Source organism: Sorex fumeus, unplaced genomic scaffold (assembly GCF_029834395.1).
Source record: "Sorex fumeus unplaced genomic scaffold, SorFum_2.1 ptg000024l, whole genome shotgun sequence".
NCBI classification, from domain to species: Eukaryota; Metazoa; Chordata; class Mammalia; order Eulipotyphla; family Soricidae; genus Sorex; species Sorex fumeus.
In genome coordinates this window covers 18,469,685-18,494,959 of record NW_026606081.1, presented here as the reverse complement: position 1 = coordinate 18,494,959, position 25,275 = coordinate 18,469,685, and the positions used below count along the sequence as shown (strand labels likewise).

Sequence of the window (25,275 nt, the reverse complement as noted above, 5' to 3'; positions counted from 1 at the left end):
CGTCTCCCGCCCAGACAAGGAGGAGGTGCAGAGGAAGCGGCAGAAGCTCATGCCCAACTTCTCGGACAGCTTCGGTGGTGGCAGCGGGGCAGGGCCCGGCGGCATGTACGGCGGCGGAGGCAGCAGCGGGGCTGGTGGCACGGGGCCAGGTGAGTGGGTGCAGGGAGCCTGTGGGCCAGTGCCGGCCGTGCTCAGGGGTGGACAGTGCTTCGGTGTCTGGACCACACCCAGCAATGCTCAGGGCCGACTCCTGGCTCTGTGCTCAGGATTCACTCCCGACTCTGTGCTCAGGACTCACTCCCAGCTCTGTGCTCAGGGTTGACTCCAAGCTCAGTGCTCAGGGATGACTCCCAGCTCAGTGCTCAGGGCCGACTCCTGGCTCTGTGCTCAGGACTCACTCCCGGCTCTGTGCTCAGGGTTGACTGCAAGCTCAGTGCTCAGGGATGACTCCCAGCTCAGTGCTCAGGGATGACTTCCAGCTCAGTGCTCAGGGCTGACTCCCGGCTCTGTGCTCAGGACTCACTCCCGGGTCTGTGCTCGGGGCTCACTCCCGACTCTGTGCTCAGGACTCACTCCCGGCTTTGTGCTCAGGGTTGACTCCCAGCTCAGTGCTCGGGGATGACTCCCAGCTCAGTGCTCAGGGCTCACTCCTGGCTCTGTGCTCAGGGCTTACTCCTGGCTCTGTGCTCAGGGCCAGTTCTTGGCTCTTGCTCAGGGTCACTCCTGGCAGTGCTCCGTGGAGCACCTGGGGTTCTGGGGAATCGAACACAGCCAGCACCCTGCCCGCTGTGCTTTTTGTCTGGCCACCAGGTGCTTCATGGTCATTGTGCAGAGCTGGTCACGGTTCTCTCAGTTGGAGATGAGCCGGACCTGCCCTGGCACCCAGCACTGTGTCCGGCAGTGCTGCCGCTGGCATTCCACCTACGTCCCATATTTTTTTTTATGCTTTTTGGGTTACTCCTGACTCTGCACTCAGGAGTTACTCCTGGCGGTTCTCAGGGGACCCTATGGGATGCTGGGAATCGAACCCGGGTCGGCCGCGTGCAAGGCAAACGCCCTCCCCGCTGTGCTATTGCTCCATCCCCCTGCCTACGTCCCTTTTGCTCGCTTTTCTCGCAGCGGCCTGGGCTTCTGGGACATGGAGGTCTCCGTGAGGCGTCAGCCTGCCTCCCGCCCGCCGGCCCTGTCCTCTCTGCCCAGGGTCAGGTGTGCGTCCTGCGGGACACGCAGGGGCCACTGCGGCACATTGTGTCTGCCCAGAGCCATGCTCCACAGTGCTGTTTAAGGGCCGGGCTCTGCCGAACTGTCCAGCCGTGCGAGGTGGCCCAGCAGGCCTGGCCCCTGGCTGTGCCCTGCTGCGTGTGGCCCCATGGACCCTGCCCGGCGCTGCTCTGACTCATGCTTCCGTGACTCTGACTCTAAAGCGGGTCTGCGGTGCCAGAGAACAGCCTGGGCCTGGCCTGGCTGCCCAAGGAAGGGCTGCGCGGGGCCCTGGCCGAGGGGTCACCAAGCTGTCCACCCCCGCTGTCTCAGGCTACGGCTTCCCCCCCTACGGATTCGCGACCTACGGGGGCATCACCTTCCATTCGGGCGCCGCCAAGTCCAGCGCGGGCATGAAGCATGGTAAGGGGCGCGAGGGGCCAGGAGACGGGCGGGCCTGGTGTCCACGTGGCGTGTCCCCTGAGAGTCCCCCGTGAGTGCCATGCCCCTCTGGCTGTGAGCGGCCGTTTCCCGGGGCCAGGCTCAGGGGCCAGGAGCCAGCACGAGCCCCAACTGGCTTGTGGATAGAGGGCAGGGGGCCGAGCCGATGCGAGCGGTGATGTCCACATCCCAGCCAGCATCCCTCCTTTCCACAGAGGCCGCAGACACGCCTTGCGAGAGGGTGCCGGGCAGCTGTGAGCAGGGGGACGACGCCGAGGCTGCTCCTGTCCCCAGCGTCGCTGAAGACACAGCGGATCGGGGGAGCCCGGGCAGAGGAGATAAGGGGACGCAGCACTGCTGGGCAGAGGCGCAGGAGGGGCCCGCGCAGGGCCTGGGTAAGTGGCCAGGGGGCGGTCAGGGCCCTGCCCAGCGCGTGGGGTGGCCGGAGCAACTCATGCACTCTCCCTCGCAGACCCCCTCTTCCTGGAGAAGGCACTGCAGCTGGCCAAGAGGCACGCCAATGCCCTGTTCGACTATGCGGTGACCGGCGATGTGAAGATGCTACTGGCCGTGCAGCGCCACCTGGCCACTGTGCAGGACGAGAGCGGGGACAGGTGGGTCTGCCGGCGCGTGTGGGTGTGGGGGGCCCCTGGAGACCCCCCTGCATTTGGGCTGGGCGTGACGCCGACGCAGCTGCAGGCCTGCCCGGGATCCTGAGAGCCAGGGCTGGGGCTGCCATGTGGCCCTCGGGGCGGAGCTGGCCCAGTGCTCGCTGCGGGAGGGGAGTCGGGAAGGCAGAGAGCCGCCTGGACAAGACCCTGGGGGAGACCCCAGCCGGCTCCAGGTGGGACAGCGCCCTTCCCTTCCAGTGTCCTGCACTTGGCCATCATCCACCTTCACGCCCAGCTAGTGAGGGACCTGCTGGAGGTGACGGCGGGGCTGGTGTGTGAGGACCTCGTGAATATGAGGAACGACCTCTACCAGGTGAGGCGGAGAGACCTGGCCGCCCCCCGGGGGCGGGGCTCCGCTCGGCGGGTGGGCGGGGTTCCACCGTGTGGGCGGGGCGAGCCTCAGTGGGCAGGTCTGCTGGGTGGGCGGGGCCACCGTGGCGGGGGCGGGGCTCCATCTGTGGGCCCCACCCCCACCCCAGTGGCCCAGGAGACTGGTCCGCTGGTCCTCCCCGTGGTACCGTGCGTGCTGGGCTCCTCCTGGTGCCCGTGCGGAAAACGATGCTGCTTCATCGGGTCTCCGCTGTTCACGCGGTGGGGAGCCGTGGCCCGGGCTGAGGGTGGACACTGGGCCCTGGGCAGGAGGGAGATCCCACCGGGAGGCCGGGACCCCGTGGGCTGACCTCGGCGTCGCTGCCCGCTCCGTCCGCAGACGCCCCTGCACCTGGCGGTGCTCACTGGGCAGCCAGACGTGGTGGAGGCCCTGCTGGGCGCCGGCGCCGACCCCGGCCTCCTAGACCGCTCCGGGGACTCGGCGCTGCACCTGGCCGCCAAGGCCGGCCTGGACCAGGTGCTGAGCGTCCTCCTGCGGCACCGGGGCGCCGGGCCGCTGCTGGACCTGCCCAACGGGGACGGTGAGTGCACCGGGTGGGGGCGGGGGGGCGGGACCGGGAGGGAATGGGGGCGGGGCCGGGGGCGGGGCGGCCGCGCTGACCCCGCCCGCGCGGCCCCTGCCCGGCCAGGCCTCACCGCCCTGCACGCCGCCGTGCTGAGCGACAGCCTGCCCTGTCTGCTGCTGCTGCTGGCCGCGGGCGCCGACGTGGACGCGCAGGAGCGCAAGGCGGGGCGCACGGCGCTGCACCTGGCCGTGGAGCGCGACCTCCTCCCGCTGGCCGGCTGCCTGCTGCTGGACGTGAGCGCAGACCCCGACCCCGCGCGGGCCCGCCCCCGCCCTGGCCCCGCCCCCGGCGCCGACCCCCGCCCGAACCCCACCCCGCCACCGACCCCGACCCCATCCCGACCCCGGCCCCGACCCCGGCCCCGGCCCCCGTCCGCCGCGCCCCACGCCCTGACCGCCCCGCCCGCAGGGGGCCGCCCGCGTGGACAGCGCCACCTTCGACGGCACCACGCCCCTGCACATCGCGGCTGGCCGGGGCTCCGCGTGGCTGACCGCCCTGCTCACGGCCGCGGGTGAGCGCTCCGGGAGGGGGTCAGGGCCTGGGGAGGCGGTCAGGCCCAGGGGAGGGGTCAGGGCCCGGGGGAGGGGCCAGGGCACGGGGGAGGGGTTCAGGACTGGAGGAGGTGGTCAGGCCCTGGGGGAGAGGGTCAGTCCCTGGGAGAGGGGATCAAAGCCGTGGAAGGAGGCCAGGCCCAGGAGTGGTCAGGGCGCTGGGGAGGGGGTCAGGGCCTGGGGGGACGGTCAGGCCCGAGGGGTCACAGCCAGGGAGGGGGTCAGCACCTGGGGGAAGGGGGTCACAGCCCGGGGGAGGGGTCAGGGGGCCTGGATGGCGGGGGGAGGCGGGAGAGCCTCTGGGCACGATGTGAGTGCAGACCAGCTGTGTTCCCCCACCCGACCCGCCCCTCCCCCCAGACTGGGATCAGCCCCAGGTCCCCGCTGCAGGGAGCTGCCCAGCTGGGGCAGCAGGAGGTGGGTGTGTCGGTGGGAGTGACCAGGGCAGTCCGGCAGAGCTCCCAGTGGACAGGCCACGGAACTGGGTCAGAGTCCTGAGGGCTGATCCCCTGGCCGTGTGTTCGACCACAGGGGCGGACCCTTGTGTGGAGAACTTTGAGCCCCTCTACGACCTGGATGACTCATGGGGAGAGGACAGCGACGGCGAGGAGATAGTGCCCGGGACCACTCCACTGGATATGGCCACCACCCAGCAGGTGGGTGCAGCGGGTCCTGACCCAGGGGTGGGCGTCCAGGCCAGCTGGGGCCGGTGGGCTCTCCCGCTCGGGCAGTGGGTTCCAGCTGGGTCGTGGAGGGAGGCCCCCGGGTGGTCCATCAGCCCTGAGGTGCCCCGGGGGGCTCAGGCCCCTTGGATCCCACCCCCCTGCCCCAGCCAGGCTCACTTGGACGTTGGAGGCCCACCCAGTTTCCCCTCCCCATCCTCAGGTGATAGACATCCTGACCGGGAAGCCCTACCCACCGCCTGCCGACTCCGAGGCCAAGCTGTTGGCACAGGGTGAGTGGTGGCGGGGTGGGGTGGGGTGGGGGAGTGGGGGATGGGCTCCCGCCCCCAGGCTTCAGCGCCCCCTCCCCCAGGAGATGTGAAGCAGCTGCCTGAGGACACCAAGGCCCGACTCTATGAGCTGCTGCAGCAGCCGGAACCAGACAAGAACTGGGCCACGCTGTCCCAGAAGCTGGGCCTGGGGGTGCTGAACAACGCCTTCCGTCTGAGTCCCGCGCCCCCCAAGACACTCATGGACAATTATGAGGTATCCGCCTCACCAGTTCCTGCAGTTCCAGGGTAGGGGGGATCCTGAGTCCCAGGGGCTGCCTCCCCCTCCCCACGGAGCTGTGCCACCTCATGCAGCCCCCGCCCCTCCAGGTCTCAGGGGGCACCGTCCAGGAGCTGCTGCAGGCACTGCACCAGATGGGCTACGCCGAGGCCGTGCGGCTGGTACAAGCTGCCTTCTGCCCGCTCGGGAGCCCGCCACAGCCCCCACCAGCCACCACCACCCCGGCACCCCATTCACCCGTGTCCCCTGCCTGCAAGCGGCCACTGCCAATGGGTAAGAGATGGGGCCAGCACGGAGCCCCCCAGGCCAGGTCGGGCCACATGAACAGACACACACACAGGCATCGCACACACAGGCACCCAAACACACATGCTGGACACATGTGTACCTGAACACACACACATACATATGCACACACAGGCACCTGAACACACACATGCATGCATGCAGCAAAGCCCACAGCCAGAGACTGTGGTGCAGTGGGGCTGTGAGTGGGCTCCCCCAGGATGTGCCCCCCGGGGCTGCGGAGGCAGGACCCGCTGAGTCCCACCTCTGCCTGCAGACAAGCTGGGCGAGGACAGCATGTGTGACAGCGGCGTGGAGACGTCCTTCCACAGACTCAGCTTCACGGACACGCTGACGGGCACAGTGCTGCCCGCGTGCCAGCAGGACGGGCCCCTCGAGGGCAAGGTGTAGCGTGGAGACGGACAGACGGACGGCCGCAGGGACGCCGCGGCCACACAGGCGCCACAGACTCGCCGGGAGAGCCCAAGCCTCGAAACACGGGCACGGCAGTGCCAAATGGCCCTTCCCCCCCTTTTCTGCGTTTTGCTACTGTAAATATGTTTTTAGATCAAATACTTTAAAGAAGAAAGGTCGGATTTATAAATGCTATTTTTTATTTTACTTTTATAATAAAAGAAAAAGCAAATTGATCTCTTGCTCTCACCGTTCCTCACGGCCCCGCACGGGGCACTCTCCCGGCACTCAGGCCCGACGATGGCTCCTGGGTCCAAGCCCTTAGGCACCAGGGGCTCTGCACCATGGGAACAGCCGCGCCAGCGTGGCGTCACCCGCCACCAGAGCCCCCGTTACTCGCCACCAGAGCCCCCAGCAGCCAGCTAAGCAGCAGCTCAGCACTGTCAGCTTGAGGTCTCGGCCACCAGGTCATGGGCACCTGAGGGTGGGCGTCCCTGCCCCTGCCATGGCTCTGCACAGACCCCCACCCGAGCCACTCACTAGGGCACCGGCACTCCACGGCACTCGAGGGTCCCACCTTGCTGCTGTGCTTAACCTCAGCCCTGTCCACCGCAAGCCCCATCCATCCTAAGTCCATCAAGTTCCCCATCCATCTGAGCCCGTCCATCCCGAGGCCTGACCATCCTGAGGTCCGTCCATCTGAGCCCCTTCATCTAAGCCCGTCCACCCTGAGCCCCGTCTACCCCGAGGTCCTCTCCACCCCGAGCCCCTGTGACAGGCCCCAGGAGAAGCCCCTGCAAAGCCACGGGCCAGCAGAAGGACAGAGCCACAGACAGGGCAGCGTGGACTGTATTTATGAGCCAAGTCCCGTCCCTCAGACCCAGGCCCACAGCGGCAGGGACGGTGACCCTCGGCCCCGCCCAGTGGTCACAGGATTCTGTGAGCTCACGGCACTGACCCGAGCAATCCCACCTCCGGAGTGATGTCCAGGGGCCAGAGAGTGGCCATGGTGCAGGCCAGGAGATGCGGGCGTCTCAGGAGACATCGGCCAGCGAGGTCACGCGGAGCTCCCTCCGCAGGTCCCCGACGCTGGTGGGCGCCCAGGGCAGGAAGTGCACCAGCCGGGCCCTCTGAGTCAGGTGGAAGCCGTTGTCACTGAACCGCCCGGGGATGGCCCCCACGTCCAGCCACACGAAGGCGGCCACAGCCTGAGTCTCCAGGACGAAGGCAAACGTGTCTCCGTGCTGAGAGATGTCCACCTGGAGGGATGGCGGGCTGGGCTGGGCTGGGCTGGGCTGCGGTGCCCACAGCCCCCCACTCCCGGGGTCTCCCCCAGTCCCTCCCCCAGCAGCCCCTCCCCCAGTGACCCTCCCCCACTCTTCCCCCCTCCCCCAGCCCCTCCAGGGCCCCCTACTCACAGTGATGCTTGGGGGGCGCAGTCCCTCTGAGTCCCTGGGCCGAGACAGGAGGAGGTGGTTGTCGGGACCCCAGGGCTCAGCCCCCGCCCACAACTGCACCTGCACCAGGCAGGCCCTGCGCGTGCAGTTCCCGCAGCGTGCCAGCAGGGGGCGCAGCGGCTCCCGCAGAAGCAGCGATGCGGCTCCGGGCTGCAGCGTGGTGGGCTCCAGGCTGAGCGAGCAGCGGGGCTGCAGAGAGCTCCAGGCCAGCAGCTGCACCTGCGGGGACAGGGGTCTCAGGGGGCTGCACCTGCAGGGACGTGGGTCTCAAGGGGCTGCACCTGCGGGGGTGGCGACGGAGGCGGGGTCTCAGCGAAGCGGTCGGGGGGCTGCCTCTGCCACACAAGGCTCCCAACAGCCCGACCCGCCCCCGCCCGTCTCCACACCCCTCCCTACAGTTTCCAGCCTCGGGCTGTGTCCCTGCTCTCAGGAGACCTGGATTCTCCGACCCGAGCGAGCGGCTCTGATGTGCGTCCCCCCCAGCTGCCTCCGACCCCCGGGAGCCCCCGAGGCAGCTAGACAGGTCTCAGAGGGCCCAGGACGGCCGGGTGAGCGCAGCGTCCAGACCCTTTGAGAAACACGCAGGCGTGTCCACGGAGAGCCGCAGGGGTGGCTGGCGCCTCACCTGCAGCTGGACGCTGGCGGGTGCCCGCAGGTCCGACAGCCCGAACACCAGCAGCGCCCCGTCCCGCTCCACGGGCACCGGCAGCAGCGGCGAGAAGAAGCGGCGGGCGAAGTAGTGCAGCATCTTCCACTTGCCTCCGTACTCTGCAGCACAGGGGCAATCAACCCACGCCGGGACCCTGCCCGGGACCCCGCCTGCGGCTTCACACCGAGGACCAACTGCCGCCTGCACCTGGGAGAGGTCCCGCCCCGGCCGGCCAGGAGCTGCGCAGCAGCACGGAGCCGCCCCGCCCCATGCAGCCAGCCGAGCCAGGTGAGGGAGAGGGGAGGAAGGGAGCAGGGAGGGCACAGACTGATGGATGGACAGAGCCCATCACGCAGGCATTTCCGGAGGCCGGGTGCCCACGGCAGGAGCCAAACCTGCTGGTAGCCTGAAACGGCGTGAACCCAAGCGGCAAAGACCATTAGTTTGTCTGCAAACACTGTCCCGAGTTCCTGGACCCTGCGGTCACCTGCCGGCTCCCCTGAAGCCGCCTGCGCCGACACCCTCCTCACTGCAAAGCCAGAGCCGCAGCCGGCAGGGCCCGGCCCCCCAGGCCGCTGCAGGGTGTCATGGGCTCGAGGGTTCCCTGCCCTGAACCACACCACTCGGACACTGGCCCTGGCTGGGGACAGGGGTCTCAGGGGCTGCAGGCACCCTGTGGGGGGTGGCGGCCGCCGGAAGGAGCCCCGGGACCCACCGAGCGAGGACCAGGACGGGGCCGGCCAGATGTCGTTGAGCATCCAGTAGAGGGCTCCCATGGTGTGGCCCTGGCCGGCCTCCAGCTCGCTGTGGCTGCGCCGGTAGAACTCGGTCTCGGTCTTCACGCACTGGGCCTGCATCACCTGCGGGCGGGACCCTCCACTCACTCACCGTGGGCACTCGGACAGCCAAGGGCAGGAGCCTGAGACGGGGTCATCACGTCCAGGCCCGGCCCCGCAGGACTCGCGGCCTCACCTGGGTCAGGTAGATGGTCTCTCGGAGATGGCGCAGCGGGTCTCTGCTCTGGGACAGGTTGAAATTCTGGGCCACCTGCTTCAGCATCTCCTCATTGCCGTTCTGACGATGCTGCCGGTGGGCGAGGAACGAGCTGCCGGAGAACCAGTCCTCGGGTGCAGAGACCTGTGGCGACGAGGCCGGGCAGGGGTGGGAGACAGAATGAGTGGCCAGAGAGGCACTGGTCCCCACGTGATGCCCAGCACCGCTGGCCCCAGGGAAGCCACAGCCGGCTCAGAGTCTGTGCTGCCCCCACAGGGAGCGAGGCCGGCCGGGACCGGTTCCCGCATTCGGGCTGGGCAAGAGCCCGCGCATCCGCCCACCGCCGCGACAAAGCCAAGGCCGGTCAGGACGGGTCCCCGCGCTGGACACGAGCCCGCACACCCACCTGCTGCAGCGAGCTGAGGGACGGCCAGGACTGGTAGCCGTACTCGGACACCAGCCGCGCCCGGGGGAAGATGCGCCAGTCCCAGCAGTCACGTGCGTAGTCGTAGAAGTGCGTGTCCCCATAGAGGCTGCTGTCCGGGTGCTCCGACAGCCAGCCCTCGGCCTCCGACCGCGCGCCATTCGTGGGGCTGGAGGGGAGGAACGGACGCGTTCCGTCTCCCTGGGAGGAAAAACAGCCCAGGTGGATGTGTTGGGCGCCCGGGAGATGCTCGCTCTGCAGCATCCCAGGGACGGGGCGGGCGCAGGGCGCAGGCTGGCCACAGGGCACGGCCCCGACCGAGCAGGATGGCCGGGAGGGCACCCTGGCCACACACCGACAGGACGAGGGCGCGGATGTTCTTCACGTAGAGCGTCACGTAGTCGGCCCGGAAGGCGGCAGCCCTGTCCCCCGTGTGGAACCAGTCGTCCATCAGCGCCAGCTCATTCTCATTGTTGCCGCTCCAGACGATGACGCAGGGGTGCGGCTTCAGCCTCTGGACCTGCGGCAGGAGCAGGCGCTGAGGGCCTGGAGGGGGGCTGCCGCCTGTGCCGCCCACAGCCCCCAAGGCCCCAGACCCAGTGTGGGGATGCCTGAGGCCACAGGGACTGGCCCCCGCCTCGGCGCTGTTCAGAGACCTCCCAGGCCCGCGTCCAGGCCGGGGCAGTGCCCACCTGCAGTCCTGCCAAAGGCCGAAATGTGTGGGGACATCCCAGACCAAGGCTGCCCCCAGGCCCCAAGGCCAGAGATGGGGACCGCTCAGCGCCCAGGGACACTCCCCCAGGAGGCCCAGTCATACCCCCCCAGAGCGCTTGACACAGCACAGGGCCTTGGGGCTGGAGAGGCCACCGGGGCCAAGCCCCCCACCAGCCATCTCCACCTATGTCCTGTTTGGGGCCAAACCCCTCCCAAGCAGTGCTCAAGGGGTCCCGGGTGGCCACCAGCGGTGCTCCAGGGGCCCAGGGCGCCCGCAGCATCTGCCCCACACAGGCCCAGCAGGGCATCGCCACGTCACCACACGGGCCCCAGCTCCTTCCACCCACATCCCGTGAGGACCCGATCAGCTCCCACCACGTCCTCGGGGGCTTCAGGCAAACACTCCGTGGACACCACACTCGGGACTCAGGGCCTCCCGCTGCCCAGCGACAACCCACGGCCCACTCGCGCTCTTGCCTCTCCCACAGCCCCTGGTGGACTTCAGCCTCATTGCGACACATCACACCCATGTCCCTCAAGGTTCCCATGAAGGATGCTCAGGCCTCCTGGTGGGCAGGGCTAACCAGCAGCTCAGGCTCGGACATATGGAGCCATGGCCGCACTGTGTGTGTACACACCCAACACACACACAAACCACATCGGCGCTTACGCCAGGGGGTGGGGCTGGCACCGAAGAGAGTGGAAGACACCTGCAGGACAGGGGACACACCTGTAGGATGGGAGGCACACCTGCAGGACAGGGCAGGCGCCTACCTCTCCCGACCTTACAGGTACCTGTGTGAGGCCGGGCAGCCTGCAACCGCTGCGCCCGCCACCTTACCTGATGGGCGACCTCGGCACGCACGGAGTTTAGGAAGGCCTCATCCGTGGGGTACAGGGCACAGGCGAACATCAGGTCCTGCCACACCTGCCAGGGGGAGGGACAGGGCAGCGCTCGACAGACTGCCAGGGGATGGATGGACCCCCACACCAGCTCCCCGCACGGGCTGGGGAGGCACCACGCATTAACCCCAGTGGACGGGGATGCGCGGGGAAGGAATTGTAGCATGCGGGCACTCCCGAGGGCAGCACTGGCTGTCCGGAAAGGCCTGGAGGACAGTCAGCTCCACACGCATACACGCAGGCACGTGCGTGCACATGGACTTGCACCATATGTGCGCACACGCATACATGCATACCGACACATGCACACATGTGCACACTCACACGTGCACAGAACCCCAGGGGCCCTGCAGTGCTGTGAGTCACTGAGTTTCCACTTTCACACCCACAGGCTGACACGGTCTTCGGGCAGCCAATCACAGCCGCCCATGTGCCCATGGGACGTGCACAGAAAAGAGAAAATACATCAAAAGAGGAATACGAGGAGACGAGGAGAAGTGAGAAACTGAACTGAACTGAACAGGCGGGGTGGGCACCTGCCTTGCACACAGCTGTCCTGGGTTTGACCCTCGGCATCCCCTATGGTCCCCGAATACCACCAGGAGGAGCACGGAACCAGGAGAGCTCCGAGCACTGCCAGGTGCTCAAACAAGAACAGGACAGGGCTGCAGGGGGGCTTTGGAGCAGAGCCCCGCCCCCAGCACCTGACAGGACGCACTTACCTGAGCCAGCGGTCCCCAGGAAGAGCATCTGGCCTGCCATCTCGGCTGTGCACAGCCCAGGCTCTGGGGCACGGGCCTGACAGGTGCCCCCAGGGAAACAGGGCCTGAAGTCTCCTGTGCCCGTGGGGCAGGGGTAAGGAAGCTCGCCCCAGGCAGTTATGGGGGGGCTGAGTTTGCAGGTACCCCCTCCCCAACAAACAAGACTGAGTCATGCTGAGCCCTGAGCCCAAGAAGCAGCTGAGGGGAGGGCGCACACACACACACACACACACACACACACACACTCCCACCCACTCCCACACACACTTCCCCCCACACACACTCCCACACATACTCCACACACTCCCACATACCCACACACACTCCCAGACTCCACACACTCCCACACATACACTCCCACACATGCCATACACACTCTCACACACACACACTCCCCCACATTCCCACACGCACTCCCACACACACACTCTCTCATACTCACACACGCCCCCGCACTCCGGCACTCACCATGATCCCCAGCTCGTCGCAGAGTCTGTAGAACTCGTCCTGCTCGTAAACGCCGCCTCCCCAGACCCGGAGCACATTCATGTTCGCGTCCACTGCGGACTGCAAGAGGCGCCGCAGCCTGCAGGGGGAAATCTAAAAGTGAACGCTAATCCAGAAATCCGGGGGAGTCGGAGATGTTCAAACGACTTCACCGCTGATAAAAAAAAAAATGTCAAAGTTTTCTTACAAAAGACAGTTCAAAGACATAACAGTTGTGCTGCTGGGATGTCAAGTGAGAGAAGGAAAGGGGGGGAGGGAGGAGAGGGAAAGGGAAGGGAGGGGAGGGGAGGGGGAGGGAGGGGGAGGGCAGGGAAGGGGAAGACCCTCAGCTCCGGTGCTGCGGGGGCACAAGCAGGGAGCCCGGCGCTTACAGGGCAGGCGTCACCCTGTCCTGGAAAGAATCCGCCGGGATCCAGTTGGAGCCCTTCAGGAATATGGGGACGCCGTTAATCTTGAAGTAGAAGCTCAGGCCCTCGGACCCTTCTATCTTCTCTTCCACAAGCTCCACGGTCCGAAAATAAACCTGTGAGGAGCAGAGTCAGAATTCAGGAACCTAATAAGGACACGGGCTGGAGACTCTAAAGGAAGGAAAGCAGGAAAGCCTTTCACACACGCACGCACACACAAACACGCATGCACCATACGTGCACACACACGCACACACTCATGAACACATGCATGCACACAAACACGCAGCATGCACTCACACACTCGTGTACACATGCACACATGCATGTGTACACAGATGCTTGTGAATGCACGCTCAGGCACAAACCTGCACTTACGCATCCATACACACACACATGCACTTGCACACAACAGTTTTGCAGGCTGGGACCTGCATTCCTGCTCTTCAGGACAGGGTCTAGCAGGGCTGGTCTTCTCCCAGAGAGGCCCGTCGTCCAGCGGTATCCAGCAGTGACCAGCCCCAACTCACCCTAGCCGACTCTGTGATCCGGGTGTCTCCATCCAGCACAAACTCAACGGTCATGTTGTAGCCCGTCTGGTTCCCGTACCCGTGAGGCCACCAAGTCTCAACGCTAATATTCTTTTAAGAAACAAAAAAGAAACAACATGAGTCATTTTAAGTAGCCTGTGACATATGTAAGCCTGGCAGATTCTGCCTAAAACTATAAATCTCCCTCCCTGGATGATACTGAACCATAATGATCAGGATGTTGGGACCGAGGCAGTACAGCAGGGAGGGTGCTTGCCTACTAGGGCCTACCCTGGTTCAATCCCCAGAACCCCATAAGGCTTCCAGAGCTGGCCAGAAGTGAGCCCTGAGCACAGAGCCAGGCGTCTGCCCTGAGCACAGAGCCAGGAGTCAGCTCTGAGCACAGAGCCAGGAGTCAGCTCTGAGCACAGAGCCAGGAGTCAGCCCTGAGCACAGAGCCAGGAGTGAGTCCTGAGCACAGAGCCAGGCGTCTGCCCTGAGCACAGAGCCAGGAGTCAGCTCTGAGCACAGAGTCAGGAGTAAGCCCCGAGCACAGAGCCAGGAGCCAGCCCTGAGCACAGAACCAGGATTCAGCCCTGAGCACAGAGCTGGGGATCAGCCCTGAGCACAGAGCCAGGAGTGAGTCCTGAGCACAGAGCCAGGAGTCAGCCCTGAGCACAGAGCCAGGAGTCAGCCCTGAGCACAGAGCCAGGAGTGAGTCCTGAGCACAGAGCCAGGCGTCTGCCCTGAGCACAGAGCCAGGAGTCAGCCCTGAGCACAGAGCTGGGAATCAGCCCTGAGCACAGAGCCAGGAGTCAGCCCTGAGCACCATCAGGTGTGGCCCAGAATGAATGAATGAAACCAGTATGCTAAGGGGGGGATGTTCTGAGGCACTGCAGTTGTGGACACATGTCACTTCATGGCTTTGTAACCCAGCGACCTCCACCACAGTGAAAAGACCCTAAGACCCTCAGTGCCAGGGTTGGGCAGGATCAGGGCATGAAGCGGAAGAACGAAACAGCACAGGCTTCGAGAAGCAGCTCCAGCTCCCAGCACGCTTCCCCCAGGAGGGACGGCCTCTGGTCAAACCCAGAGCCAGAAACGGTTCTGAATTCTCACAGCCTCATGATCAGTGAGAGCACTGGAACGAGGGTCCGGGAAAACAGCGAGCTGCCCACCCGAGCCCCTGGGAACAGCCGTGGCCACGGAGGCAGAAGAGGAGTCTGTGGGCAGGAGGCTGGTCTGCCCGCCCCAACTCAGCCCTGCAGGGCACAGGGCTGGATCCCCAGGGAAGTGCGTGTCCATCTCCACCGTTGCTGGGGGTGGGCCATGCCCCACAGTGACGGGGGGGCGGGGGGCCGTGCCTGGGACAAAGCCAGTCCTGCCCACCGCCAGTGTCCCCGGCAGGAGCCACGACTCACGGGGCTGATGGGCACTGACAACTCCATGAGACTTTTTCCAGACTGAAGCTCAATGGCGAGTTTCTGCTGTGTCTGCAGCTCAGGGACGGTGACGACTGCAAGGCCACTGAGCGGCTTCGTGCTGTCCACGTCAAAGGAGGCTTCAACTTCAAGACGCCACGCCCGTGAAGACACGTCTAAGGCAGAGAGTCGCGCTGTGACAAGGCTGTGTGTGCATGATACTGTGTGACTGTGTCTGCACGAGACTGTGTGTGTGAGACTGTGAGTGTGTGAGACTGTGTGTTATTGTGTCTGTGTGAGACTGTGTGGGATTGTGTCTGTGTGAGACTGTGCGTGGGTGAGACTGGGGGAGGGTGTGTATGTGTGAGACTGTGTGTGCGTGACACTGAAACTCTGTGTGTGAGACTGTGAGTGTGTGAGACTGTGTGTGGGTGAGACTGTGTGTGCGTGACACTGTGTGATTGTGTGGGGGTGAAACTCTTTGTGTGAGATTGTGAGTGTGTGGTGTGGCTGTATGGGGCTGTATGTGTGTGCCTGACACTGTGAGGCTGTGTGTTTGTCTGTGTGAGACTGTGTGTGTGTGAGACTGTGTGGGGGTGAAACTGTGTGAATGAGACTGTGATTATCTGAGGCTGAGTGAGCAGGACAGTGTGCGTGACACGTGTGTGTGAGACTGTGAGTGGGTGAGAGTGTGAGTGTGTGAGACTGTGTATATAGGTGAGACTGTACATGACACTGTGTGGGTGAGGCATGTGGGTGAGACTGTGCGTGAGACTGTGTGTGACACTGAGTGTGTGTGTTGCTGTGTGTGTCTGCTATTCTGTGTCCTCCATCCAAGCGAACTCTTCACCACTAGCATTTGGCCCCCCAGCTCTGAGGAACAACCTCCCCAGTGTTCCGGAAGCTTCCCCTCTGAAGCACAAGTTACCAGAGGAAGAAAGAGTGGAGAAGCTGGAGTCCTCACCCAGGGGAGGCTGAGATACTCATGGGGCATCAGTGGATGTCTGTCTGGTGTGGCCCGGAGTCTCGGGCACTGGGCCAGGAGGGCAGGAGGAAGTCCCGGGGCCCAGGAGCTGGGGCACTCACCATACAGGGACCCCGGGAACTGGGGACACTCACGGGACAGGGACCCTGGGAGCTGGGGGCACTCATGGTACAGAGACTCCGGGAACCGGGGACACTCACGGGACAGGAACCCCGGGACCTGGGAACACTCGTGGCACAGGGACCCCAAGAACTGGGTGCACTCACTGTACAGCGGTGCGAATGTGAGGTGATCCAGGCGGCAGCCGCTGAAGCCCTCCAGCCTCACCCCCTTCCAGATGCCCTGGGTGGGGAAGGAGGGGCCCCAGTCCCAGCTGAAGGAGCACTGCGCCTGGAGGGGGCGGACATGGCTGTGAGTGGGCAGTGGAGGTGCTGCCCGGGACTCCCCACCCAGCAGGACCCCCTCCGTCTGCCCAGGATGCCTCCCCCACCCCTGCGTGCTGGAGGCTGGACGGGGTGAGATGGCGGCGGGGACGCTTCACAGGGAGAGGGTGGCAGCCCCAGAGCAGAAGGGCTGGTGGGGCCATGGGGCAGGATGGGCAGAACCAGGGGGTCCCTAAGCTCTTTGGTTGCAGAAACCAGCCTCCGGGGGGGGCACCCCAAGGGCCACCCCGCCCCACGTAGTCATCTAACCAGGACCTCAGGGCCCCCCTCCCGAGCCACAGCACCCGGTCACCTCACCTTCCGGATGAAGTTCACGTGGCACTCGCCCTTCTGCACGGGCGGGGGGCAGGCCGGCGGCACAGGGCCAGGGTAGGCGGCGCTCTGCTGGGCAGCATAGCGCACGGGCGACTGCAGGCGCACCTCCAGCCAATTCTCGGCCCGCACCACACCACTGACATCGAAGCTCTGCAGGACAAGCCCAGAGAAGCGGGAGGGTCAGCGCGGCCCCTCAGGAAGGACATAGCCGGGCCCGCTGCTCCCACTGCCAATGGCGCAAGGCGTGTCCTCCTGCCGCAGGACCCCGACGTGCCTCACAGGAAGCCTGTCCCCGAGCCTCCGCCACGGCGGCCACGGCGGCACCTGGAGGATGTCCTTTCCCTGGTCCACGACTAGCCACGGGAGCAGGGTCCAGCAGTCAGCCCTCGGGTCAGAGGGCCTGGACAGGACCTGCCTGCCGTCCCCTCCCCCGAGCAGGGGCCCCTCGGGTGTAAAAGGCCCATGAGTCCCCCCTGGTCGCAGCAGCTGCAAGAGCACCAACAGTCCACAAAGGAGGTGCTGGAAACCGACAGGGACACAGGGCAGCAGGGCTGTGACTGTCCAGTGGCTCCTGTCACACGTGCACATGCACCTGGCACATTACATGCACGCATGTGTGCACATGTAAACACATGCCTACAGACATACATCAGACAAGCACGTATACACCATGCATACACACTCATGCACATATGCACATGTGTGAATTCGTGCACACAGGCTTACACATGAACACATTCATGCCTGCACATGTGCATACACTCATACAAAAACACAGAAGCATAAACACATACATTTACACACAGGCACATGCACTTATGTACACATATACTTGTACACATTCATATGCACACACATGCATACACATACTCATGCACACATGTTCACATTCATGTATAAACTTATACACACATATGCATATGTACTCATGCACAACATATGCACTCATGCAGACACATGTGCACATACTCATACACACATATACACACATGCATATACAAACATATGCATATATACCCATGCACACACTCATGTACACACTTATGCACACGCATATCACACATTCTGCTCTCACACATTCACGAACACATGCATACACATATGCACACACTCATGCATGCACATGCACTCATATACATATGCTCATGCACACATATGCACACACACTCATACATATGAACACTCATGCACACACATAGGCACATACTCATGTACATATGCACACTCATGCACACATATATGCACATACTCATGCACACACATAAGCACACGTATTCATGTACACACTTATGCACACATATGTACACACATGCACACACATGCATGCACACACGCACACCTACGCACACGCACTCATGCACACATTGGTGCACAAGTGCCTTCGCTGCCTGTGAAACCTGTGGGCTGCCACTCACATATCTGACGAACATGTTGTCTGTCTTTCCGAGAGTGACATTATTCAGCACAATCTGGGCCACCGTATCCACTCCCTCAAAGATCAGGTAGATATTCTTCCATTTCCTGAAAGAAAAGATTTTTAAGGTCCATAAAATGCTGGTTAGATACATCCCTTTGTTAATAAGAATTAATGGAATGGGGGCCAGAGAGATAATGAAGGCAAGGCACCTGCCTCCCATGAGGCCGATCCTAGTCTCAGCCCCAGCACCCCAGGTGGTTCCCCAAGCCCGACCAGCACCGAGCCAGGGAAGCCCTAAGCAGCGTGGGGGAGGCCCAGAGGAGCAGACAGGATAACCACAGCGGAGACAGCAGAGGCTTCTCCACACGGTCACCGACACAGTGACCGCCTCCTGCTTCGGGGGAAGTCTTCCTGGAGGTCTGGGCAGCGCTGGGCCTCGAGGCCAGAGGGGCAGCTCAGGGCCCCGGAGAGCCCTGACAGCAAGGGGCAGGGCCGAGGCCGGAGGGGCAGCTTGGGAGTATGGACAGTGGTGGGGCCTGGCAGCCAACACAGACGCCTCAAAAGCCTCCACACTCCTGATTCTGAGCCTGGGGCCAACGCAGCAGACAAGGGTCATCGCTGGGCACAATACCCAGAGTCTGCCCCCCGTCCACCCCTCCTCAGGGTCCCCCAGAGACGGAGCAGCAGCGCCAAGGGCAGAGACGGTAGAGCCAGGGCCGCAGTACCTGAGCTCGGCAGGGAGCGTGAAGGCCCTGCTGTAGGTCCAGCTGTCCAGGGCGATCCACCTGGACTCCAGGTCATTGAACCTATAGTAAGGGTCCTGCCAAGGGGGAGGCCAGTCACCTTCCCACACCAGAGCACCGGAGCCCGAAGCATCACGCAGCGACGCCGCACGCCAGCGGCCGTGACGGAATCCAGGGCCCGTGGGTGCAGGCAGTGTGAGCCTCCCTGCCCCGGTCTGACAGGACGGACCCCCCTGTCAGGCTCTCTGTGTCGGGGCTGAGTCCAGGACAGCTCAGGTTAGCGGCCCTGGGTGTGCACACACGGTTGGCTGTGGGAGGACCCAGCCAACAGGATAACCACAGTGGAGACAGCAGAGGCTTCTCCGCACGGTCACCGACACGGTGACCGCCTCCTGCTTCGGGGGGAGTCTTCCTGGAGGTCTGGGCAGCGCTGGGCCTCAGGGCCTCAGGCAGGCACAGCACGGCCCAGGGGCCAGTTCACAGCCCGCAGAGCAAATGGTCCAAAGCCGAGATGCAGCTGCTGTCAATGGGCACCACAGGCCACAGGGACAGCGCAGGGCCCCAGGGGAGCCCAGACAGCGAGGGGAAGGGCCGAGGCCGGAGGGGCAGCTCAGGGCCCCGGGGAGCCCTGACAGCACAGAAGCCTTGAGTACAGCAAGGAAGCTCTTTCCGTGTGTTTGCTTAGAACAGGTTGCAGGAGTGTTCTGCTTTTTTCTGGAAAGGGTGTGATGGGTCAAATATACTGGAGGCCCTCGGCTCTGAGGCTCGAAGGCGACAGCAGTCAGCACACACCCCCCTCAGGTTGTAAGAAAACTCTGAACAGAGTTCAGAAGGAATCACACAGAAAATCGTGCAAATGCTTTCTAAAGAGGAGCGGGTGTACTAACACCCAAGAATAGCCGAGATAAGTACTAGGAGGTTCACTCCATGGCTTAGAGGCCAGCCGCATATGCTGGGGGGAAAGGCAGCTCAGATAGAGAAGGGAGCACCAAATAAAGGGTGTTGGGAGGATCCTCCCAGGATGGGAGATGCATGCTGAAAGTAGACTATAGACCGAACATGATTGCCACTCAATGCCTCTTTTGCAAACCACAGCACCCAAAAGGAGAGAGAGAACAAAAGGAAATGCCCTGCCACAGCGGCGGGGTGGGATGGGGGTGGGGGTGAGGGGGTGGGAGGGATACTGGGATCAGTGGTGGTGGAGAATGGGCACTGGTGGAGGGATGGGTACTCGATCATTGTATAACTGAAACCCAAGCACAAAAATGTGTACGTCTACAGCTGTACCTCATGGTGACTCACTAATAAAAATTAAAAGAAAAAATAAAAAAGAAGAGGAGCACTGGTGTGCAGATGGCTCAGCTGGCCCTGCAGGAGGCTGGGTTCCAGCACGGCACCACAGGGTCCCCCAGGCACTGCCGGGAGCCAGCCTGGAGCAAGGAACCAGGCAAAGGCCTGGGGCATCCACAGAGGGAACCCAAAGCAAACCCAGGGCTAGACAAGCAGCACAGCAGGGAAGGCCCCTGCTTTGCACGCAACTGGCCCGGACTGGCTGGCGAGAGAACAGCACAGCTCGATAAGGAACCTGCCTTGGGCACAGCCAAGCAGGTTTAACCCCAGCACCCCGATGGTACCTGGAACCCCGCCAGGAGTGACCCTGAGCACTACTGGGTAAGGCCAAAATCAACAAAATAAAACACCTCAAAGAGCTAAAGCAGTCCCAAGAAGAATGTCATCGTGTGACCCGACTCCAGACTAAAAGCTAGAGTGACAGTGATTAAAACTAAATGATCTTGGGGCGGGGCAAAAGTATAGCAGATAGGGCTATATCTGCTATATGTTTGCCTTGCACATGGCCGACCCGAGTTCGATTCCCAGCATCCCACATGGTCCCCCGAGCACCACCAGGAGTAATTCCTGAGTGCAGACCCAGGAGTAACCCCCCTGTGCAATGCCGGGTGTGACCCAAAAAGCGAAAAAAAAAAATGGTCTTGAAATGGGCTGGAGCGATAGCATGGCACAGCAGTAGGGCATTTGCCTTGCACGAGACAAGCCTGGCCAAGCCAGGTTCGATCCCTTTGCCCCTCTCGGAGAGCCCGGCAAGCTACTGAGAGTATCTCACCCGCACAGCAAAGCCTGGCAAACTACTCGTGATGTATTCAATATGCCAAATACAAAAATAAATAAATAAATAAATAAAAATATGCCAAATACAGTAACAACAAGTCTCAAAATGGAGATGTTACTGTGCCCGCTTGAGCAAATCGATGAACAACAGGAGGACAGGACAGGATAGTGAGTGGTCTTGAAATAGGAGTCAACCTACAAAGCAACGGCCAGAAGAGAGAGCCCAGAACAGGGCTGGGCACAAGGCCAGCCACACCACCCCTGAGCACCAACAGCGGAGCCCTGGAGGCACCGAAGCTGCTGTCTGTGAACCTCCATGGACCCTGGGCTGCTGGGATAGCATGCAGTGGACGAGCACGTGACTTGTGTGAGTGTGTGTGTGTGTGTGTGTGAGAGACCCAGGTTCAATCCCCAGCACAGAAGCTCTGAAGAGTCCCCAGGAGCACTTCTGGGCTGGAGAGAGCTCAGAGGCTGAGCACCTGCCTGCGTGCTCCAGGCTCACTGACCCATCCTGCATGGTTCCCAGAGCACTGCCACCTAGAGCACCCCCTCAGCAGAGGCAGGGAGTCCCCAAGCATGGTTTCTGAGCACTGCTGAGTGAGGCTGGCTTCCCCAGGCTCCCGAGAGCGAGCCAGTCCCACCCGCTACCAGCTCCCTCCCATTCTCTGTGCCAAGAAAACTCAGACCCTTCAAGTACATCATCAGAAGAACTCCTGCGTGCACCACCTGATCCAAACGACTCTCAGTGAGTCCCGTGTGGTGACCACAACAGACACTCCCAGCTCCAGAGGCTCTCAGAGCAGTGCTCGGGGCGGGAAGGCGCTCGGTGCCTGCGTGCAGAGCCCGTGGAGCAAGCTCGCTGGCCTCAGACACTCTGGGAGAATGACCTCGTGGTGGCAGGAAGGCGTAACACAGCCGGACGTCCACAGCACCAAACCGAGAAGCCCAAACATTAAGGAGCTGGCGAACTCCGGTGGGGTCGGTGTCTGAACACCGGAAACCACATTCGTAATGAGAGGCAAAGGAGCCACGGTGCCCAGGAGCCCTTGCTGGCGAAGGTCCCAGCCCCTCTCAAGCCCAGACCCCTGCGGAGCCGTATGCGTGTGGTCACGCCAGCCGTGTTGCCACACACTCCGGCTCCGGCTGCGTCATTCTCGTCCTGTGGGTACAAAGGCAAGATACCCCCCTCCCCGCACCTCAAACACAGCCCGGGGTCAAAGCCAGCTGTCACGAGTTGTTTGCTCACTAAAAATAGGACCAGAGATAGCACAAGAGGTTAAAGGGCTGCCTTGCTAGGGGCCACCAAGTTAGCTCCCCAGCACCCCACATGGTCCCCGAGCCCTGCAGGAGCCATCCCTGAGCGCAGATGGGTGTGGCCCAAACACCAGACCAAAATAACCAAGATCTTTATGGGCAGGAAGACGGTCCACCCAGTCCCAGCGAGGTGGGATCCCGCCAGCTCCGCCCCCAAGCCCGGCCCAGGTCCCGCTGAGCTACACACCAACGAAATCCTAAGGTAAAAGTATTTCCTTCAACTCAACAGGAGGTGGGGGCAGAGCCTTAGCACCGCGGGCAGGTGCTGGCCTTGCACACAGCCAACCCAGGTTCGATCCCCAGCACCCCATGTGTTCCACTGAGCACCACCAGGAGTGATCCTGAGCACAGAGCCCAGAGTAAGGCCTAAAGACAACCGTGTGTGATCCCCAAAGAAAACCAAACTAATAACAATAACAAGCGTCTGGAGGCAGCTACGGGGCTGGAGCACGGCCTTGCGTGCTGCAGACCCCAAGTTTGACCCCTGCAGTGCACAGGCGCGACTCCCCCAGCTATGCAAGCATAGCCTGGACCGAGCAGGCCAGGCCTCACACAGGACAGTGCGCGGGACCACGCCTGCTAAGTCCCTTTGGGACGCACTTTTTTTTTCTTTTTGGGTCACACCCCCCAAGAGGGGCACGTTCTAAGGCGAAGGAACCGCCGTCCCTGCAGCAGCCCCTGCACAGCGCTTCCCCGACCTGGTTCCGGGTGGGCTGGGGCAGCCCCGCCCTTAACGAGCCCCGACTCGGTGACGGCGACAGGGCGCGCGCGCGCGCGGCCAGGGCCTCAGGGAGCCGGGCGGGGGGGCGCAGGGAGCCGGGTGGGGTCGCGGGGAGCCGGGCCGGGGGTTAAGGGTTAGGTTTGGGGGGCGCGTACCTGGGTGAGGCCCCGCCGCCACAGGGCCGTGTGCACGCAGCCCGGCACGGCCGCCGGCAGCTCCACGGAGCCGTTCGCGCTGCGCAGCGTCCAGGTGCCCGCCAGGCTGTAGCTGCCCGCCGCGGCCCCGGCCAGCGCCCGGCACAGCGCGAGCAGCAGCGGCCAGAGCAGCGCCGGCCGCCGCCGCGAGCGGGGGAACATGCTGCGGCGCCGCCCGGCCGGGGCCGCTGCACGCGGGGTCGCTGCTCGCGGGGTCGCTGGACCCGGGGCCGCTGGACGCGGGGCTTCTGGACGCGGGGCTGCTGGACGCGGGGCTGCTGGACCCGGGGCCGCTGCACCCGGGGCCGCTGCACGCAGGGCCTCTGGGACCGGGGCCGCTGCAAGCGGGGCCGCTGGGACCGGGGCTGCTCGACCCCGGGCCGCTGGACGCGGGGTCCCTAAACCCGGGGCTGCTGCAAGCGGGGCTGCTGGACCCGAGGCCGCTGGACGCGGGATCGCTGGACGCGGGGCCGCTGGGACCGGGGCTGCTGGACCCTGGACTGTTGCAGGCGGGGCTGCTGGACCTCGGGCTGCTGGACGCCGAGTAGCTGAACCCGGAGGCTGCTGGACGCCGAGCAGCTGGACCCGGAGGCTGCTGGACCCGGGACTGCTGGACGCCGAGCAGCTGGACCTGGAGGCTGCTGAACCCGGGACTGCAGGATGCGGGGCTGCTGGACCCGGGGCTGCTGGACCTGGAGGCTGCTGGACCCGGGGCTGCTGGACCTGGAGGCTTCTGGACCCGGGGCTGTAGGATGCGGGGCTGCTAGACCCGGGGCTTTTGGACGCCGAGCAGCTGGACCTGGAGGCTGCTGGACCCAGGGCTGCAGGATGCGGGGCTGCTGGACCCGGGACTGCTGGACGCCGAGCAGGTATGCCCGGAGGCTGCTGGACCCGGGGCTACAGGATGCGGAAGGGCTGGAGCGCGCGGAAGAGGCGCCAGCGCTACCCGGGCCCGCCCCTAACCCGCGCCGGGGCCCCGCCCTCGTCTGACTCCCCCAGGCCCCGCCCTCCCCGGTTGACCCCGCCCCATAGGACCCAGGGCCCGCCCCAAGCCCCGCCTCCCTGAAGGCCCCGCCCATATATCCAAGCCCCGCCCCACGCAGTCCCCGGCCCGCCCCGCACGTCCTGCCTCCAGCCTGGTGGCGCTGGACTGGCCGCACCCTGGTGCCCAGCGGCCGGCAGCTGCCCCCGGACAGGCCCGGGCGGTGGGTGCGAGAGCGGTCCACCCGGGACAGCCCCTCCGCTGGATCCGGGAGCCGGGCCCCACCCCCAGCCCGGCTAGAGTCCCGGCGAGGGCTGGAGCAGAAGGGCCGCAGCCCCCGCCTCCTTCCCCTGTGCACCGAGGGGAGAGAGCCAGGCTCATGTCGCCAGCTGGACTGGTCACCGCACCTGTGAGCCCGGGTGCCCACAGTCCGGGGGCCACAGACATACGCTGGGCAGCCCCAAGACGTCTCTGCGCCCTACTCTGCTTGGATGGGAAAGTGCTCCCCCGAGTAACAGACGTCTGTTTATAGGCACTTGATCCAAAATATTGGCAGGAGGACTGGGCAGGCAAGGGACTGGCCTGAGGATGGAGGCGGGAGGAAGGAGCCCCAAGAGATTACACAGGCCCGTGGGGGCCAGGGCGGGTGTGACACTCGGACCCGTGACACTCAGGCCCAAGTGGGCTCAGGACAGGAGTGACGCTTGGGCCGTAGGGGCCAGGGCGGGAGTGACACTCGGAGGCGGTGGCCTTGTTTCCTTCAGGAGAGTGCCCACAGCTGGGCCCGCTGGGTTGTACATTGGTGCTAATTGACTTTTTTAGCTTTGGGCCACATTTGGCTGTGCCAGGGGTTGCTCCTGTCTCTGTGCTCGGAGATCTGGGCGCCTGAGGATGGTGGGGATCGGGCCAGCAGGGTCATCTCGTGCACCCGCGTCCAGCAGGAGGGTGCAGACAGGTGAGTGAAAGGTGCCCCCCAACTCCAGCAGCGGAGTGTGGGCACCGGGAGCGGCACACTTGCCATCTGCCCCTACCGTGTGGCACACCCCTCGGCCTGATGCTTGGGGACACGAGGTACTTCCCGCTGGAGGGACAGGTGGTGCTGTGTGAGCTCCGAGCTCGCTGGGTCCAGCCACAGGCCAGTCCAGAGAGCCACAGGAACCGAGGCTGAGAGGCTGCGCCACGCCAGCTGGACTGTACAGCACCCCACACCGAGCACTGAGGGCCCCACAGAAAAGGCCTCAGTAGAACCCCTCCCCGGGGAGCAGAGGGCGCCCCCACCACACACCGCAGGGAGCACGGGGAGACCCCGCAGAGCACCAGCTGGGGGGGCCCTCGTGGGCTCCAGGGCATAGCCCAGGGGCTGGTGCCATGGATCAGGCATGGGGGCAGGGCGGGGTCCCCAGCTGTGTCCTGGCAGGGACCCAGGGCCCAAGGCTCTCACAGGCTGCCTCTGAACTTTTGCTGTATGGGTGTCTGTTGTCCTTGGAAGGGGCCTTGTGCCAGCCTGGCAGCCTGGCC

At 64.0% G+C, this 25,275-nt stretch overlaps 2 protein-coding genes across 5 annotated transcripts in view; one reads left to right on the top strand and one right to left on the bottom strand.

Annotated features, from left to right (window-relative positions):
• NFKB1 (nuclear factor kappa B subunit 1) overlaps window positions 1–5,976 on the top strand; it is a 43,081-nt gene extending 37,105 nt beyond the window's left edge. For 2 of the 4 annotated variants that reach the window (XM_056114129.1, XM_056114128.1), the window contains exons 12-24: window positions 15–149; window positions 1,534–1,623; window positions 1,857–2,036; window positions 2,114–2,255; window positions 2,511–2,625; window positions 3,022–3,223; window positions 3,332–3,501; window positions 3,677–3,779; window positions 4,351–4,475; window positions 4,705–4,774; window positions 4,855–5,027; window positions 5,141–5,324; window positions 5,614–5,976. In XM_056114129.1, coding sequence (XP_055970104.1) covers window positions 15–149; window positions 1,534–1,623; window positions 1,857–2,036; window positions 2,114–2,255; window positions 2,511–2,625; window positions 3,022–3,223; window positions 3,332–3,501; window positions 3,677–3,779; window positions 4,351–4,475; window positions 4,705–4,774; window positions 4,855–5,027; window positions 5,141–5,324; window positions 5,614–5,747 — 1,823 coding nt within the window. In that variant the 3' untranslated portion in view covers window positions 5,748–5,976. Of the gene's footprint in view, window positions 1–14; window positions 150–1,533; window positions 1,624–1,856; window positions 2,037–2,113; window positions 2,256–2,510; window positions 2,626–3,021; window positions 3,502–3,676; window positions 3,780–4,350; window positions 4,476–4,704; window positions 4,775–4,854; window positions 5,028–5,140; window positions 5,325–5,613 lie in introns of all 4 variants that reach the window. The other 2 variants (XM_056114127.1, XM_056114126.1) reach the window with 1 other exon arrangement.
• A 664-nt stretch (window positions 5,977–6,640) lies between these two features.
• Window positions 6,641–23,629, bottom strand: MANBA (mannosidase beta). Its single transcript, XM_056114099.1, has 17 exons — window positions 22,737–23,629; window positions 18,402–18,496; window positions 17,675–17,780; window positions 16,242–16,409; window positions 15,768–15,891; window positions 14,517–14,692; window positions 13,096–13,206; window positions 12,530–12,681; window positions 12,120–12,237; window positions 10,829–10,915; window positions 9,629–9,793; window positions 9,256–9,474; window positions 8,829–8,993; window positions 8,572–8,716; window positions 7,833–7,975; window positions 7,169–7,426; window positions 6,641–7,009 (listed from the first exon to the last, which is right to left on the bottom strand). The coding sequence occupies exons 1-17, from the start codon at window positions 22,935–22,937 to the stop codon at window positions 6,785–6,787; spliced, it is 2,658 nt and encodes an 885-aa protein (XP_055970074.1). The 5' UTR covers window positions 22,938–23,629; the 3' UTR covers window positions 6,641–6,784.
• Between the last annotated feature and the right edge of the window lie 1,646 nt (window positions 23,630–25,275).

Coding starts and splice junctions, on each gene's coding strand:
- MANBA (XM_056114099.1), bottom strand. CDS start 22,937: ATGTTCCCCCGCTCGCGGCGGCGGCCGGCGCTGCTCTGGCCGCTGCTG. Junction 9,794..10,828: donor GTGCCGAGGTCGCCCATCAG/GTAAGGTGGCGG, acceptor CTCCTGCCGCAG/GTCCAGAGGCTGAAGCCGCA. Junction 7,427..7,832: donor CCGCCAGCGTCCAGCTGCAG/GTGAGGCGCCAG, acceptor CTGTCCCCGCAG/GTGCAGCTGCTGGCCTGGAG.